General features: G+C 36.9%; 1 protein-coding gene across 2 annotated transcripts in view; it reads right to left on the minus strand.

Moving 5' to 3' along the window:
- The window catches only part of MYO5C (myosin VC), a 36,342-nt gene extending 18,631 nt beyond the window's left edge, over positions 1–17,711 (minus strand). Inside the window, exons 1-20 of one of the 2 annotated variants that reach the window (XM_080607492.1) lie at positions 17,408–17,710; positions 14,193–14,303; positions 13,339–13,504; positions 12,950–13,094; positions 12,369–12,525; positions 11,726–11,869; positions 10,719–10,800; positions 10,054–10,161; positions 9,419–9,525; positions 8,565–8,830; positions 7,989–8,070; positions 7,614–7,754; positions 6,763–6,888; positions 6,039–6,122; positions 5,006–5,140; positions 4,559–4,656; positions 3,111–3,197; positions 2,901–3,012; positions 1,415–1,626; positions 31–196 (exon numbers count right to left, since the gene is read on the minus strand). In XM_080607492.1, the coding sequence (XP_080463618.1) occupies positions 31–196; positions 1,415–1,626; positions 2,901–3,012; positions 3,111–3,197; positions 4,559–4,656; positions 5,006–5,140; positions 6,039–6,122; positions 6,763–6,888; positions 7,614–7,754; positions 7,989–8,070; positions 8,565–8,830; positions 9,419–9,525; positions 10,054–10,161; positions 10,719–10,800; positions 11,726–11,869; positions 12,369–12,525; positions 12,950–13,094; positions 13,339–13,504; positions 14,193–14,303; positions 17,408–17,434 (2,556 nt within the window). In that variant the 5' untranslated portion in view covers positions 17,435–17,710. Of the gene's footprint in view, positions 1–30; positions 197–1,414; positions 1,627–2,900; positions 3,013–3,110; positions 3,198–4,558; positions 4,657–5,005; positions 5,141–6,038; positions 6,123–6,762; positions 6,889–7,613; positions 7,755–7,988; positions 8,071–8,564; positions 8,831–9,418; positions 9,526–10,053; positions 10,162–10,718; positions 10,801–11,725; positions 11,870–12,368; positions 12,526–12,949; positions 13,095–13,338; positions 13,505–14,192; positions 14,304–17,407 lie in introns of both variants that reach the window. The other variant, XM_080607493.1, reaches the window with a different exon arrangement.
- Positions 17,712–17,716: the final 5 nt, after the last annotated feature.

Below are 17,716 nucleotides of genomic sequence, written 5' to 3' on the forward strand. Positions count from 1 at the left end.
ACTGAAATAAGAATTTTTAATAGGCTGTACCTTCCGGTATTTTTTTCTTGCTAGAAATCCTCTTGTAAAAGCTTGAATTGTTACAGCAGCCACATGGATGAGCTGGCAAAGTTTACGGACCAGGTAACCTCGGCAGTATTTCTGAATAATTATAGCTGCCCATGTTTGCTTCAGAGCTCTTGCTGTTATGGCTTGCCTTAATTCAAAAGACAATAAAGTTCACTTAGATCACATCAGATTTCTCATGCTCATTCCCTCAGTCAGACAAATCACACAAAAATAGTTTGGTTGGCAGTGAATATCATGTAGAACTATTTCCTTTTAGTGAAACACACAGATTTTAGTCTTACTTCCATGACAACAGTTGCAATGCAACTAGTTTATAATAACAAAAGCAAAGTTGTATCAACCAAGTACAAGATGGAGGTGCAATTGGGACCAAAACAATGAACAGTCCCCTAAAGGAGGTAGGTGTATCTACTGAGTATCATGTTCCATTTAGGTTGCTCCTGGAAGGAAAAGCTTACTATATACGACCAGATCTCAACTCAAGTGCTGGAAGCCCATGGTCAATCCCAGCTCGGATTGCTGCTGGGTGCTAATTAAACCCTAAACTGGGGGAGAAGATTCCAAGAGCAACTTGAGAGTCTTGTATGTGAATTCTTTTCTGGATTTCATGTGAGCTGATAGCTAGAAAGGCTGGAATGCCCTCCTTACAGGTCACATACACAGAAAACAGAACGTGCAGCTTACTAGAGCTCAGTAAACTCACATAGCACTGGCTTACTTCAGGGTGATAGTTTCTAGAAGCAGAAGATACTGAGAACAGGCATCCACCATCTAAAATACAGCTTTTTCTTCTATTAAAATGGAGTAGGGGGAGCAGCCCACAAACTTTCGTGTCTTTTTTCACAAGCAATCTTCTGATGGTGTCTTTCTGAAAATTTCAAAGCCTAGATACAGCCATCTCCCTCCTCCATCTGCTTTTTGAATGACTTGTACTATTTCTTGGCTGCACAATGCCTCCTAATAATTTGTACAAACTAATTTGTAGATCCTTGCAAGCTGATTTTCCTTTCTGCTTCCTGATTTCTTCTCTGGTTCTAAAGCTAAGCAGTAATCCCAAGCCAACTACTGGGTCACATATCACTAGTTAAAGACTAAGCTCCTCACAGGTAGACAAGCCTCTCAGGAATCTGGCAGACATTTGAAATCTGCTAAATTACCTTTCTTCTCATCAGCCAAACAACTTGAACTTTTTCAAGTTCATAATTACAATAAAGAGGATAAAAATACAATCTGGATTATTCTTACATAAAAATTACACTTCCAAATTAGTGCTGGGTATGAGTTTGACCTTCTAGATCCCTTCAGGCATGCCCTAACAGCATCCTAATTTATCAGCCAAAAATACCGTACAGTCCGCTGTCCACGGAAATACTGCTGTATTGTAACAGCTGCTTGTTTTATGCGAAGGAATTTCTTCCGCTGCAGCCAGCCTCGAACATTCTTCTGGATCATGATGCATGCATGTCTCAGTTTATCTGATCGTAGCTTTTCTAAGTAAGCAACCTGTCCTGCTCTGAAGAAAATTTTTGTTCTCCCAAACTGATACTGGTTAGGATCCTGAAAAAGAAAACGATATATTAAATTTTTATTTTGTTATTGTAGACAAAACACTCTATTCCTTTTATAAATCGTCACTTTAACCAACCTATTCTGAAATGACATGATCTTGCCAAATAAGAATATCCTCTCTGCCCTCATTATGTACAAGAGTATATTATATGGCAGTGGGGAAAGCCAGAAAGCAGGAGAGGAACAGGTTAAAAGGATCAAATTAAAAGGAGGGTCTGGACTTTTCATCAAGGTCTTGAAAGCAATGTCTTCATCCCTCTCAGAGGAATTCGGTTCCTTGGACTTAAAGCTACCTTTGGGTGCATGTCTAGCCTTGAATCAGTGAGCTCTGAGAGCAAAACCTCACGGAAGAAGCAGCTTTTATGCTCAGGCTCTCACTCTTGGACTCTGTTGGAGCTAGGCTGCAAGTACACTAGCGTTTGGTCTTCTGCATCACTGAGTTAGAACTCAGTTCTGACATACTGACTTGAATCACTGGCTTGACTTGGACCTGTCTCATCAATACAGACTTGTCTAAAAAACAGGAGCTATGCAACTGTGCCTCGTCAGTGAAGCGATGGCCTCTGCCTATTCTTGGTGTTCCCCCAAACCCACAAATTATTGAACTGCAGTCACCTCTGAGATGGAAGGTAGTGAATAAATGCTAATATATATCTCTGTGTTGTAGAGTTATGACAGAAGAAAGGGAAAATATTCAAGGACACTCGAAACACAAAAAGCAATCAGGTATTTCTAAAGCTGAGAGCAAGAGGACCCAGGGTTTTCAGTTCTTTCTTGGTGGGGAAAAAAAAAAACACATTACAGTAAACACAACTTACTTAACCTGTTTACAAAGGCCTTCTCAAAGACTCTGTTGGGATAAAGTTTTGGTTTCAACACACAACATGCAAAATAGCACATTTTTAGAACAGTTCTTCAGTATGCTGTGTGCCACCGTTGTGCGCATAAAATTCTAGTACTGGTAAACGTATACCATTTTACTATTTACTAACTTGCAGATATAAGTAGAGTATCTATCATTTAACAAATGAAGATATTAAGCACAGAGAGATTAAATCATCTGTCTATGGTCACATCATGACTCAGCATGACGATATGAGGTTATAGACTTGCAAGCCTATGTTCTACACACTAAATCAAGAAAGATAGTAATAAAGTGTGTTATCATTCCTGTTTAAGTCTCTGTACTACACTTCGGCAAAGAGACCTTTAATTAACAATAGATGCTACAATACATAATGGAACAGTGCACACACACTGACCTGGATTAGCCGCTGCAAAACAATCTTGCAAATCTGCTTCTTATCATTTAAAGATAGTTCTTGCTGTGTCATAAGAATGCTGTAACGGCTGAAAAACTCAATGTAAGTCCACCTGGAAAATAAAAAGGTAGCAAAATGCAATTCATTTTTTTAAAAAAGGTGTTTTTTTTTTTTTTTTTTTGACATACAGAGACCAAGTGCTATTCCTACCTGGATGGATAGCTCTGTGCACTAATTCGAATAGTTTCCAAAACACCACATGCTCGCAGTTGCTGAGCCACCCTTTTTGAGTCAAACCTAAAAAAGCAAAGTTATGTTTTACATTTTTGCTGAGCTTGACATTATAATGAAAACAATTCTACTTGCTGGAATTCTATTTCTGCTCATAGGACACAGGGCTCCCTATTTTTTATATGGTGCCTTACTCCTTATCACGTACAAAAAAAAAAGTATCTGTCTTTTCTTTTTGTTCCTTAAAAAGTTCGTATCAGCAAAAGGCGATGAATTGTGCTCAGGCAAAAAAAAAAAAAATACACAGAAATAAATTCAGCAGTCTATTGGGAAGTAACTCTCTCTAGGTATTCTTTGGCACACAAAGAAATTTTACTTAAGAATATCTTGGTTTAAAATTTCTAACAAAAGGCACAGAAAGGCCCTTTCTGATTCTGGACCAGAGCTGTTAGGCCCACAAAGCACTAAGCTAGTGCCGATCCAGTACTAGCAAAGAGGTGCCTGTGGCTCACAGAAGACTGTGTTGTACTTTCATAAACTTACAGTATGTTCTTGTGGTCTAATTCAGACATGGTTTTACATTATCAAAGCTGTTCTCCCCCTCACTGCTATTACACAAAACAATCAGGTCTCAGCACAGGGATAGTGAAACTATGACATTTGTTATGTTTTGCATGGAGAGATTTTGTCTGGCTCCAAGAAAATGAGCTAATACTAATAAAAATTTACTTAGAAACACACAGCAAAGTTTGCCTCTTTCTCAGTTATGACAAAGGCGTATATTTCATTTGTCAGTATATTACCTTTCAGCTAAAAGCTCTATACCTGAAACTAAAGAGCTTCCACGTCTGCCCACAAAGCAAACCAATAGCTGCATCAAGGTCAACTCCTACTTATAGTTAGTGGTTATCAACTAGACACAGGAATTATGCAAACACAACTGTCTAGCATGCATGACTGTATTATAAGATTAAAATGAAACAAACTTTTGTTTGGCTTTTCTGACTTCTAATTTTATAAATATTTCTGTGGACAAAAGTGAAGCTCATAAAAAAATGGCAGTGGCTTTTATTCCCTAAATATGAATGGATACTAGTCCATACTACACAGAAATAAAAACAAGTATAAAAAATATCTATCAGTTTAAAACGTAAGACAACTTTTCCCCCTAAATGTTATGACAAATACACAAACACTAATATCTAACTTGAAGATCTTCATCATCATAAGGAATTTATAAGATATTAACAATTATTACTGAATTATTACTATTTTTGTGAGATTTTTTTATTTCAGTTATTTTGAAAATAAAAATACATTCTGTATGTGAAGTTGTTCAACAGCAACAATGCAGCTAATGTGAAACAGAAAAAAACTCAGTTAATTTTTAAGATAGTACAACAACTCAACACCAATAACATACTTACTCAAAAGGCTGCTTCTCATCATTTGGCTTTATGCATCGTACATAATGAGGGGTGGTTGCGTTAAGTGTCTCCATAAGCAAAGACAAAGAACTCCGAAACTAGAAAATATCAGGCATAACAGTTTTGCCAGTAAAACATTTACAGCTAAGTAAAAAGTCAAATCTTATGGCTTTTAATTCTTTGTTAGGTTTTGTCTGGACACAGATTTTCTTAGGGTTTAGATATTAAAAACAAGAATCTTAACAGTCATATTGTTCCTAACGCTCTCCTATATATAAATTAAACTTACCTACTTACACCCAGACCTGGAGCACTGCACTGTTACTGGCTCTTGCTGAAAACCAGATACTCCCTTGTGAACAGTACAATACAATACCATATTCTCAGACTACCCAATACACTTTCCTGAAAGTACAAGCATCACAGAACTGTATGTTTACACAGTACCTTACTGCCAACAGTCATCCGGAGTTGTTTGTTAGGTGGCTTGAGAACAGGTCTTGCAGATTTGATGTTTATAGTTGAACTGAAAGGTGAAATGGACACTGGATTGTCTTGAAAAAAGTTTGCACACAGACGAAACTAAAAGTGTGGTGAAAGAATCACAGGTAAATACTGTGGAACTGCAATAACATTTAAATAAAAATTACATTGACTATAATGTAGAATGCAAAAGCCATCCATCTTAATGCTTAGGCCAGGTGTTGCAAGACTTTGAATTGATCTTTAAACCACAAATAAACAACAATTGAAGAAACATTTGCAACAATCCTAAATCTATTATGAAGCACTTAGACACTTCAAAGGCAAAACTCAACAACTGTGAAGTAGGTCTGCAAATGCCACTTCAATATGATCAAACATGGACATAAATACAGATTTAAACATAAACCACTTAAGTTCTTCTTCTCATAATATTTAATTTAACTTAAGAATATGGTTTTTGTCATATAAACTTAGCTTCTTAGCAATCCTACTGCCTGAAAGGGAATGGGCCTTCAAGCAGATGGGAAATGACAAGCCCATATAAGACACTTGATGTTTTCCCTGCCCTGGAATTCCTTTAATCTCTTCTGAAAAATAAACAAAAGCAGCTGTTAATGATAAGCCACCTATCAAAGCTACATATAAAGACTGTAGGGACAAAAAAAAAAAAAAAAAGATTCCAAAATGCTTCTAAAATGGAAGATATTTAAAAAAAACTAACATAAATTGCAAAGTAAATGTGCATATATGAAAAAGTTGAATACCATGTTGAATATATTTAAATCTTGTATGTGATTTTGATGTTAAAAATACACACTTGAAGAATATTAATTAAAATTAGTATATAAACTGATTTATTCAACCTAAGAATAGGTATGGGTTTTTTTTAGGAATATATATCTTTTTATTGGAATAAATTTTTACGATCAGATCTGAATTAATTCCAATGCAATTAGGTACTCAGAAAATTAATCATTATTGATTGTTCACAAACCTTGCTCTCTTTCAAGATTTCCATCAATACTTCATATACTGTATCCCTGTTTTTTTCCAGAAATCCTTCACATTTATATTCTACCTGTGCAAAGGGATTAAATCATTAACTTCAGCCACAAACAAACAGTAAGCAAAACAGTTTTTATTCTCTAAACTGTGGTGGCCAACAGACCTTTATTAGTCCTGAATGTGACAGTTAAAAATATGCTTTCAGCAGCTACACTATGGCAAGCATATGTACATACAGACTGCAAGTTTAGAAGCAGGACAAACTGTCAGAATGCACTATCAACTGCAATTTCCTTCTGCCTTCATTAGGAATTACTTTCCTTCCCTTTTAGTCATTATTTTATATGAAAAATATTTCTATTTTCAAATCAAAATACCAAAAAAGGAATACTGTATTTGAAATGTAAATAACTTTGACTAAGACTTGTTACAGACTGCAATCTTAACTATTTTATTTATATATTGCACTCTTTTTCTCCCTTTATATCTTTGTGATTTATTTTCATACTCTCAAAATCATGATTTTAAGCACTTATGTTTAAATGATACTACAGGTAGTATTACCAATAAATAAATTATAAAACATACTGAAGGAGGATTATACAGACGTTTCAAAAAAGTGTGGTTAATATTTCCTTTATGAGATTGTTTCTTTTCTGATAGAGATACTTCTAGAAATAGGGTGAAATAAAACTGGCTTGTTTACAGCCTACCTTATCAGCAAAGTGTTGAATGATGAAAGATGTGTTTGACATCCTCGGCTTTTCAAAGAGTGCGTTTTTGTTGACAAAATTATTATATAGCTTTTGAAGCCAGTTTTCATCTGTTCCATGAGGCAACTGTAAAAATGAGAAGGGAGATTTCCTTAACAAAACTCTTGTGGACTCCACTGTTTTTTTAGAACAGCAAAACTGCTTACTATCAGTAAATGCTACCTAAATAATGTATCCTCAGTCAGTTAGGAGGCCTAATAGCAAGAACGTTTTGTCTTTTCAGAATTGCCAGTGGAAAAAATCGTAAGACTGAAGATGTAGGTGTGGTGCATTCAACAAGAATAGAAAGAAACAGAAAGGAAAGCAATATATATACATATTTGTATCAAAATTATTGACTTGGGGAATAACTGAATTCTAGAAACATCGATTGCAAGAGGACCATGGAGACTGCGTAGAACAAATTCCTGCTCAAAGCAAGACTACCAACACCACTACAACAGACTTTCAGATGAACCCAATTCCTGAAAGTATCCAAGGAAGGGGATCCCACTGCATCTCTGCTTAACCTGTTCTAGCACTACACTGCCCATACAGTGAAGAAATCTAGTTGCTGAGTTAGCTTCTCGGTAAGAATTTAGCCCCTGGTTCTTAATTTATAAAACAGAAACAAACAAACAAGTGGCTTACAATTAAAATCACCAAATAGAGAGAAAATACTAATGTTTATTTCATAATGAAAATGCCTTTCCCACTTAAAAGGGAGAAAATAAAGATTTATACACAAGCTCAAACTGTAAAAATCTTTGTATTTTTATACGAGCTCATAAATACAAGAATTTTCAAATTACCAAGCACTCTTCATCCAAAAGTTCTAAAATACCCATTTTAGCTTCAATAAGGTCAATAACAGGCTGGTTGTCATAAAAGTCTATTAAAGTCCATGGGATATCTTCCTTCATATATTCTTCTTGTTCAAGTTTAAAGACATGCTAGATACATGAAAATTATGAAAACATATGGTTATAATTAAGGAAACAAATATAGGCAATATATGTATGGGCATGTGTGTGATTGCATACAGAACATGAAAATATTTATGTTTTGTAGTACAGTATTTGTCTGTCTTGTCAGACGTTTTCATGTATATATACACGTTTATGTATGTGTATATATACATATAGAACTACACACAAAATAAGAACTGTTAAATGAAATGAACATACCAGGTTAAATTGCAGCTGTAGTTTTTCATTGGCATAATTGATGCAAAATTGTTCAAAACTGTTCACATCAAACGTTTCAAAGCTGAAACATCAAATAAGAAAAAAATGATGCAATTGTATTGAAGAAAAAAATCCCTTCACATTTAAATAGAAATCATAATATTCTTGTAAGACTTTGGACCTAATCTAATAATTCTAAGAAAATTAAATAGCCATAATAGTAACGATGCTGCTAAGACATTTCAAAATTTTCCTATAGGTTAATGTTACCAGACATGACAGAGCTAGAAAATCCAGAGTTAAATCTAAAGGTGTCATATCAAAAGTTAAATTTAACATCACTCACACATACAAAAAACATATTTATAGTTGCAGAACACTCCTGCTACTCAGGATGCAAAAGAAATTACATGACTAAGAATTTTTAGTATAACAAAACCTTCCAGATTCATTAGCAACACAAATTAACAAGTGCCTCTTATCAACCTCACAGAAAAGGCACTAAGTTAATCAATAGCAGAGCACTGATCTTACTGAAGCTTAACTAATTCATTTTTTTTCTAGAGACATTCTTACCCATAAATGTCCAAAACACCAATAAAAGTATGTTGTTTGCCAGTGAACTGCAAAGCTTGGTTAATTCTTTCCACAATAAAGTCAAATAAATGAGAATAGATCTTCTTTGCCAAAGCATCCCTTGCATTAACAGCTTGAGGTTTTGTCATTGGCTTTATTACAGTCTCTGAGGTAGTGATAATCTTCCGGTGGCACAACCACTGTGTCATTTTGTCAAAGTTTAAATCCAGAAGTTCACAGAATATATTGAGATGACTGTCTTCCAGCTTTAGAGATAAATAAATATTATTAGATTACACTTAATAAATATTATTAGATTACATTTAATACCTTTAATGTTGTCTAGACAGTGAAATCCTAGCATAACTGGCATCAATCTGGGAGTTTTATTTTCTGTTCACTTAGTCTGGCAACATCTTAAGAGCTAAAGCAAGTAATAGTGGACAGAGCTACTGACATAGGAAAGAAAACCTTAGACTGGGTGAGATACATTGGATAAAGATGTTGAAAGAAAGTTACTTTAGTCTATGTTCAGATGTCCTTGATTTTTGACTTGTACTGGGACAAGTCTTTTTGACTTGTTGGGACACATTCTGAGCAGCTTTGACAATGCTGTTCCCTTTATTCTGCAAACAGCCCCAAATTGCTTTTCTAACAGCTTTTGGGCAGAAACAGGATTCAGATAAACATTCACTTTGTATACATACAAAGACAGATAAATCTCTCAAGTTTAGTATACCAGATTTAATGCTGCTCTTGAGGCCCAAAATTTAGAAAAATATTGCTAAATGTCTTTTGGCAGAGAAAATAATAATAATAAAAAATGCTGTTTTCTCAGTGAGTTACTTCCTTACACTGATGGATGATCTTTCATCTCCAACAGCTGTTATTTCCACATTGCCTAAGTGTAGGATCGCTGCCAGTGTTTTAAAAATATCCATTTGAAAATCTTCCTTCAGACCTAAAAAAACAATTCTTGATTATTTTAAAAATTCAAAAACAGAATTAATTAAAATAGTACAATGTTGCATTACTTGCTTTGTTGTGGAGCCAATAATTGTATAGCATCTTTGCAGACTACTGTGAAACCCCTTGGTTCTGCCTACTTTCTGCCTGTCTGACACAATGAGATTAGACAAACCCCTGTATTCCCACAACTGCCAGCTAGAGTCTCCTTTGACTTTCACACAAGCCACGTTAGGGATAAGGAAGCTTCTAATTCCACTTCCTTCACAACACATTAGCTTAAGGGCTAAGTAGATGCTCCAGCCCTTAGTGATTTTGATCATTTACAATGAACACTATTGGCTAACAGCCATTTGTTCTTGCCTAGCATTTTAAAATAGACTGATGGTACAGTAGACTTGCTATGAAGGAAACAATTTTGATAATTACTACTAACTTTTTGGACAATTAAGAAACAATCCACCTTTCTCCATTTCAGAGAAAAAATTTTAAATGCATGTAGTAGATATTCCCAAGAAATTACCCAGTAAGGCAAATGTCTTCTGAGTCTCCACCATATTTGCTCTGTCATCAACTCCTTCAATAACTGTATTACCACCCATTCTTGTGTAGTTAAATTTTTCTGCACTTCCTAGAGATAAGAAGCAAAACTTGTAATGATGGAAAATTCAGGACTGGGAATAGCCAATTGTTAGACTTGTAACACTGTAAAATTTAAGATGCTATCACATGCAGTGAGCTTTTCTGATGGAAATCCGTGTGCCTAACTCAATTTAGTTGGCACAAATCAGTATTCCTAATGCCTAGCAATCTTAACAGGTGATCTAACAAACAAGAACAAAGGTAAGTAAACATGTAAGTAAGGCCTGGTTCTTCCAGGTGGCATTAAAGCTGCTCTGTGGATAAATGAATCAAGCACCCAAACTGTCGTTATGGTATCTGTCACTACAGAATTAGAATAATATTTTCAAAGACACTTTATCATGTAGTACTCAAATTACAACCAATTTGCTCCCAGTTTGCTCAAGTTCAAGCAGGATTACTAGCTAAGTGACTTAAAAATGCAAGTCCTGTAATAAGTCTGTGAAATTTATGCTTTAAAGCACTTAACATCATAGCTTTTGAAAATTCATTCTTCAAAATACTGCATTGCAAAGGTGAAGAGTAGGTTATTTTCTTGAGACCTACCCAATTTAAGATGCTGAAATTCAGGTTGCATAGCAGATGCACACAACTGATAAAATATGTGGTAATTTCTCTCATTCTCTGACTGTAAATGAAAGCAAAGAATACCATTACAGAACGAAAACCAACATAAAACAGAAAAACATATAGCTGATATTCAGCTACTGTAAAGTGGTACTGATACTTGAAGGCTAAATTCCACTGCAACAGCATTTAGCAAAGGAATTGTCCATTATTAAAAAGTCACACTTTTGACTTCAGCAAGAGCTTTGAAAGTGATAAATACAGTATACTTCCTTTCCATTAACGATATGCTTAGGTGTTTTTTTTTTTTCCCAAGGCTGTTACTCTAATGATTTCTTCAACCTGAACAACCATCTACTAATAACAACTGTCAAATACTGGAAAGAGCAACTGTGTAGGAGTGCCAACTGAAACACTGAACTGTGGTAACTCAGAAAACTCTCTTTATATACCATTTTTCAGACAGCAGAAATATAGAACTATTTTTTATAGTACTTAAAAAGTTACTATACTACTAAAACTTTGTAAAAAAATAAAGCTTTGTAAAACTAAATACTTTCTTATTATAATGATCATATCTGGCACTGTAATGGGTCACATGCAATAATCCCTGGCGTTGTAAGTTTTCAGCCAGTTTTTTTTACCCTACATATGCTTTTCCTTTCCAGATACAATTGGCATGTGACACTATTTTGACTGAAATTCACAGATTTCTCAAATACTTCTTGCACTTATCTTGGGGAATCATTCCTCTAATATGTTCTCCACTTAACATAAGGAAGAACCTGGAAAAAATCAGTCCTGTGTTCTAAATGAGATTAGCTCCTCTGAAAAAAAAGGAAATCGAATGCTTATTAGATGTACTACGCAGAATTTCACATAACTATCTTCTATTTTCATATTTTCTGTATGAAACTAGCAAAGTTAAAGGATAACATATTAATGGCTACACTTACTTTGACTGTTTTTAACTTTATTTTACGTACCTGAAAGACAACTCTAGATTTCTCAAGCAGGTATGTTCTCATGTTGGCTCCAATGATTCGGTAGCTCTGATCAAAACTGATTTCAGTGTATTTTCCAAATCGACTGCTATTGTCATTCCGTGTGGTTTTTGCATTGCCGACAGCCTACAAAAATGATAAACTTTCAGAATTTGTTTTACTAGCATCTTTCATAACAATAAATTTCTCAAAATGTGACTCAACTTCAAGTTCCTAAATTCTTATTTGCTCAAGAATCAATTTCAGCATTCAACTGTGTTGAATGAAGAAGTAGAGAAATTACATTCTCCCACCATAGGGAACTTTAACCATTTTCTACTCTGATTAATAAAAGCAAACAACTTGTTCACTATTTTTCTCCTATCATCTAATTAACAGGATGTTAGATGTCAGATAAAACTTTTGCAAACTGGTACCTCCAGAGGACTGTTGGCAGGTGATGCAGAACCTTGGTGTTCCTGAAGCTGACCACCTTTTTCCATCGGGAACATTCAGAGGCTAAATTTCTAATTTAGATATCTAAGTCAGTCAGCTAAAATGCCCCCTAATGATTTCAAACAAAGACATTCAGCTGCTCTCCGAATTCTTTCCTTGACAGACTTGACAGATATTCTCTGAAATTTACCTCAGTTATTGGATTGGATGCCAATACTTTATCCTCCACATGTGCATTGCTAGTAGACTTACTCACAGTGGCAAAGTATCTCATAGTGTATCTTGCAGACACAGTCTTTCCAGCTCCTGATTCTCCACTTACTATAATAGACTGATTCTTGTTATTTCTAAAACCAAGTAATTAGACAGTTTAAATCAGATGTGTCTAAAATGTATGCATATATATCTAAAGATACGTAAATAGATATAAGAATTATACGTATGAAACAAATGTATGAAAACACAACCGTGGTGAATGCGTATCAGTTCCGCCTTTCATCCATTCTCTTTCAACCCTCTTTGGTTGTAACATGACATCTCTAGGCTGATGTCATTGCTACTCATGCAGCTAAAACAATGTTTTATCAAAAATGAAAATAGTTATGAGTTATATAAATTCCTCAGCTGGTTAAGTATTTACTCCTTCTCTAGTTACCCATACAAAAGTATTCATAATAGCCAAAGGTAAATACAGTTAATTCAAATTCCAATCAACACTGACTGCCACAAGACTTTAAGTGGTATTTATGGACATTAAACAACATACAGAACCTTGCCATTTGCTTGTATGCTTCTTCTGCCACAGCAAATATATGAGGATCCATGTCCCCCATGTTTTGTCCACTATATGCATGGATAATAGCATCTCCATATATTGGCAACTGCTTATAGGGGTTTATTGCAACCAAAATTATTCCTATAACCAAGCATATAAAACAGAGATTAGTGCAATGAAAACTGGCAATGACAGTTAAACTGATTCAAGGTAGCAATGTTTTCTAAACTAGGTAAAATATCCTGATCAACAGACAAGTGAATACGCATACAAAAACTCCAATGAATTAGAAGACACTCGAGGGAAACATCATTCACATCATCCTGCAAACTAATCCGAGATTACTTTTTTTTTTTTTTTAAACCTTGCAGTTGACTTTGCTTACCACTATAGGTGTAGATAAGCTTAGACTCCACAAAACGAACTTTAAGATTGTGTAGAACAGCTGGTTCATGGAGATAACTAAGTGCAGTGAGATCATTTTCACCAACAAGTATGTCGGGATTTCGTAGAGGTGGCAAAGCAGCTGGATCAACAGGGTAATTAAGTTCCTGACAACAAAAATGACTTGAAATATCACAAAATAAACACATTATGTCTGTATAAATACAAATTGATCTATCTTTACACGAAGTTACAGGATTGATGGAGCACTGTCTGATTTTGTATTTAATCAATTCCATACATCTCACTGAACTTGAGTGACTAGAGCTCATGAAAATAAGATGGTGATCTTTTTTTCATTAAAAAGAAAGGTGTATTATTTAATACTTTTCTTTACAGAATAGGAATGAAAAAATATGGAAACACTTTTTTCAAAATATTACTTCAGTAAAGAACACTGATAACAAAATTAACAAATCTCAGATAAAGCAATAATTTTAGCGAAAAAAATGCAACAGCTACCTCTGTGAGAGATATACGTGCCTTGCTCTTCTGATTTACTTCAATAATGAGTTTCACTGCTCATTTCAAAAGCAATCTTTCTACATCAACATAAATCTCACAAACTAATGTGATACACACAGTAGAAGTGCATACATTTTGAGCTGTTACAGCTATTTACTGTACAGATTTCAAAATGTTAAAATTCTGGTCACTGCATAATTATCATAATTCTGCAGAGTTATCATAAAGGAAAATATAGAAAATTCATTTAGACTTCGTGACAGTGAGTCATATGTTTCTACATAAATGTATCTCAGCAAACCCCATGGTAATTAAGGCTTTTCTCCTTACAGTTCCATCTTCTAATTGCACATGGAGAAAAAGGTCTCCAGCTTTGTAGTTTTTTGTGATTTCTGCAGACTGCCAAACTTCTTCATTATCAGGGATCCAAACCCTATTGTACTACAACAGAAAAACAAGATAACAGTTGGCTTAATTATTATCATAAAACAAGACTATAAAAAAGATAGTTTCAAAAAATCAAGTGCAGCCTAAATGCTGAAGTGTATGCCAGGACTCTCTGGGATTATTCTTAGCTCTGACACTTTCATTGGGGTGTATTTTTCTGCTTTAGTGATTCTTTGAGGAAAAAAAAAAAAAGAGAGAGAGACAACAGACAATCTCAGATACACTTGTTCTACTCCTGTTTAGCATAAAGTCTGCAGAACAGCACTTAGAGCAGTAACTGAACAATGGCCAGGCTGTTGCCAGGCTCTTCAAACCCTCTATAAATATAAAGAAGAAGAATAAAACATGCTTACAGCAAAGCCTTGACTCTTAGGAGAATTCAAACGAGCAAGCAAGTACCAGAGAAAGTATCTCGTTTAGTAGAACTTAGACAATCACTTCCTTGAATTCAAATACAGGATATTGAATTTAGAAATTATTTTGCCATAGGTACCAATATATACACAAGAGCGAGGCTACACTGTTACCTTTCTTCTAACAGGACCAAAATGTAACTTCCCAATAACATCCTCCCCTGTTCTAGGGTGAACTTCAAACACTATTGGCAGGTTGTTTTCTTTACAAGCAATCAGCTGCCTTAGCTGCAATCATTCCCAGTAAGACCCTTTAGCTCTGTGTCAGGAAGAAAACACCATTCTTGAAAGCACTTACTTCCAGTGGAAGCAGATAAATTTTAATTTCCTTATAGGTATTTGGAGAATGGAAACAAAATAATTACTTCTAGCCTTCTGAAGTGTGGTTATGTAAATATAAATTATGTTGTACAAGCCATCCAGTTTTCCTGTCTTGAAGTTAAAATGCTAAAATATTAGCAATATCTTTCGGTTCTCTGCCCAAGAATGTATAGGAAACAGCATTCCTTAGGACATAACAGCTGGAAGCCTTAGTAAGTCAGGAATTTGTTCACTGATGTGGAGTTGTCCTTCTCTTCCTGCCATGGTCTAACAAAGCAGCAGCATGTCTAAAAGACCCCCTAAAGTATCACCTGTATATTAATAGATACTGTTTTTAATAACATTGAAATCACTTCTATTCAGAAATTTGCAGTTTGAAGCCATTTTGACGTGTCAAAGTATTTTTGCACTGTATTGCATGTATCTCAGGTGGCAGTGAAGATGACACTGAAGATTGGGCTTAAATGCAAGAAGAGGGCACGAGTAAGGACAGAGATGTCAAGGGGAAAAAAAGGTATGAAAATCACCAGTACATACTGTACTGAGTTTCTTGTGGGCCCTCTCTCCTCTCATTTGTGATTTAGTAACGTCAGAGGGCACAGAACCATTCAGTCCCTACTCTCGCAAGCAACCATGTCATATAATCTTGTATCAGCATCTGCTACGATAGCCAGAAACCTTCATTTAATTCTCCTGTCCTAGCTATACACATGGTCAGTTATACCAGCTTTGTGCTGTTTAAATAAGCCCATGACAGTTGCTGCAGCTTCTTACTTGAAAAAATTAACATTAGACAACGATTTCATGAGGTGTTAGTATGCCCCCAGATACCTCAGAGACTCTTAAACCTTTTCATTTTGTTGTTTCTGCTGTTACTTTTTGCAGAAATGACTTTTCCCCCTCTCTACTTTGGGGGAAGCCTTGGCAGCCCCAGCAGATCCTCAGAACATGGCGGCCTCCAGCCCAAGGACCCTCCTGAATGACTTCTGTGTCGTTCCTGCACAACGTTGATTTCCTGGCCTTTAAAAATACTTACATATCTGTTCACAGCTGTTAAATGGAATTCTTTATTTGCTGTTATTCTGTGAGTCAAGAATCTAACAACCAAATAACCTCAGAACATAGCACATTCCCATGTGAGTGAGGGAACTACAGCAGGACATAGTCAAGAAAGGGACGGAAAAAGGCATGTGATTGAAGCACTTATTCTTCAGAAAATGTCCCCGTGGTTCCAGGAGCCTCCATTGGCAAATGTACCCAGCCTACCACAGCTCGGTTTCTCCAAACCCTGCCTTACAAGTAAACACAAGGGACTGAGCTCATTTTCGTATCAAGTTACACCCACACTCCTTCCGCCCCATCACCTGTGTAACTTTCCTCCCAATTTACAAAAATGCATGTTCTTCCAGCTGCTCAGCATGGTGTTAGTACAACAAATGGACAAACAAAAACCACTGCAGCAAAAGGCCAAATCGAGTTTAGTATGGCATCTAGTTTTGTGACAGAAGAGACAGGTCTGTAAGTCACCAATATGCACATGGTTTTTGTTATATAAGGCTCAGCAAACAGATTATACATCGTGATGCTGTGCTGACCACTGGAAAAGTGGGAAACATGCAAAAAATACACCAGCTGCGCTCAGGAACAAGAATCTTTGTTTTAGTTCCCAAATCTGTCTAACATATTAAATACTTGCATAAAAACGAACACTCTGAAACTAAGTGACCAGGAAACTGCTGTTATACTTAAGAACTGCCCAAGAGCAGGTCAGTGCATCTGAGCCCTACACCCACACAGCATTACAAGTCGCAGAAAATAAGTGGTTTTCTAAAAGATATAGAAAAAGAAACACCATGTTTTCCCAAGGTGTCCTGGGGTTTTACAGTCTATCAGCTTCAGTTCTCTATCGACACAGCCGGTTTGCAGCGCACGCCAGCCAGCCCCTCAGCCGGCGGGCAGGCACCGAGCCCTGGCCCTGCCCACGGCAACCGGCTGCGAGCCCCCGCTTTCCCTCGAAGCCGCGTTAAAGCCGAAATTGATTAATTCCCGTTTAAAAGCTGCTTATGTTATTTTTTTCTGTGTTGAATCACAACTCGATCTGCCTTCGTGGCGTACACACACGAACATTACGCGTCAGGTCCCAAATCATCGAACTTTCAGTCACACGGCGGAAATAACTTTTGACGGGGGAAATAACTTTTGACAGACACGCAGCTGTGAAACTCCGGGGAGCTTCGCAGTCGTGGCCCGGCCCGGCCACCCTTCCCCCTTCCCCTTCCCCTGGCGGCGGCAGCCCCCTCACAGGGCGGCCTCGGCCCCCCGCGCAGCAGCCACTGCCCCCCGTCATGGCGGCCGCGCACTCACCTGCGTGTAGAGCTCGGCTAGCGCCATGGGCGGCCCCGACCCCGGCCCCGCCGCCGGGCACTGACGCGCTGCGGCCGGTCCCGCCGGGGACAGGTGGCCGCAGCGCCACGGCCCGCCCCCGGGCCGGATCCTGGCCCTGCCCCGGGGTGGAGAAGGCGGCTCCCCGCCGCCCGCAGCAGGGTGTTTGCTTCAGGCGCTGCAAGCACCTGAGGTACGCTCAGCACCTGAGGGCGCTCCCCGGAGCCGAGGAGGCCAGGGTAACCCCCCCACCCCTCCAGGACGGAGCGTCCGTGGTCTGGTCACTAACAG

This window comes from Anser brachyrhynchus, assembly GCF_964034855.1.
Source record: "Anser brachyrhynchus genome assembly, chromosome: 11".
Taxonomy (NCBI): Eukaryota; Metazoa; Chordata; class Aves; order Anseriformes; family Anatidae; genus Anser; species Anser brachyrhynchus.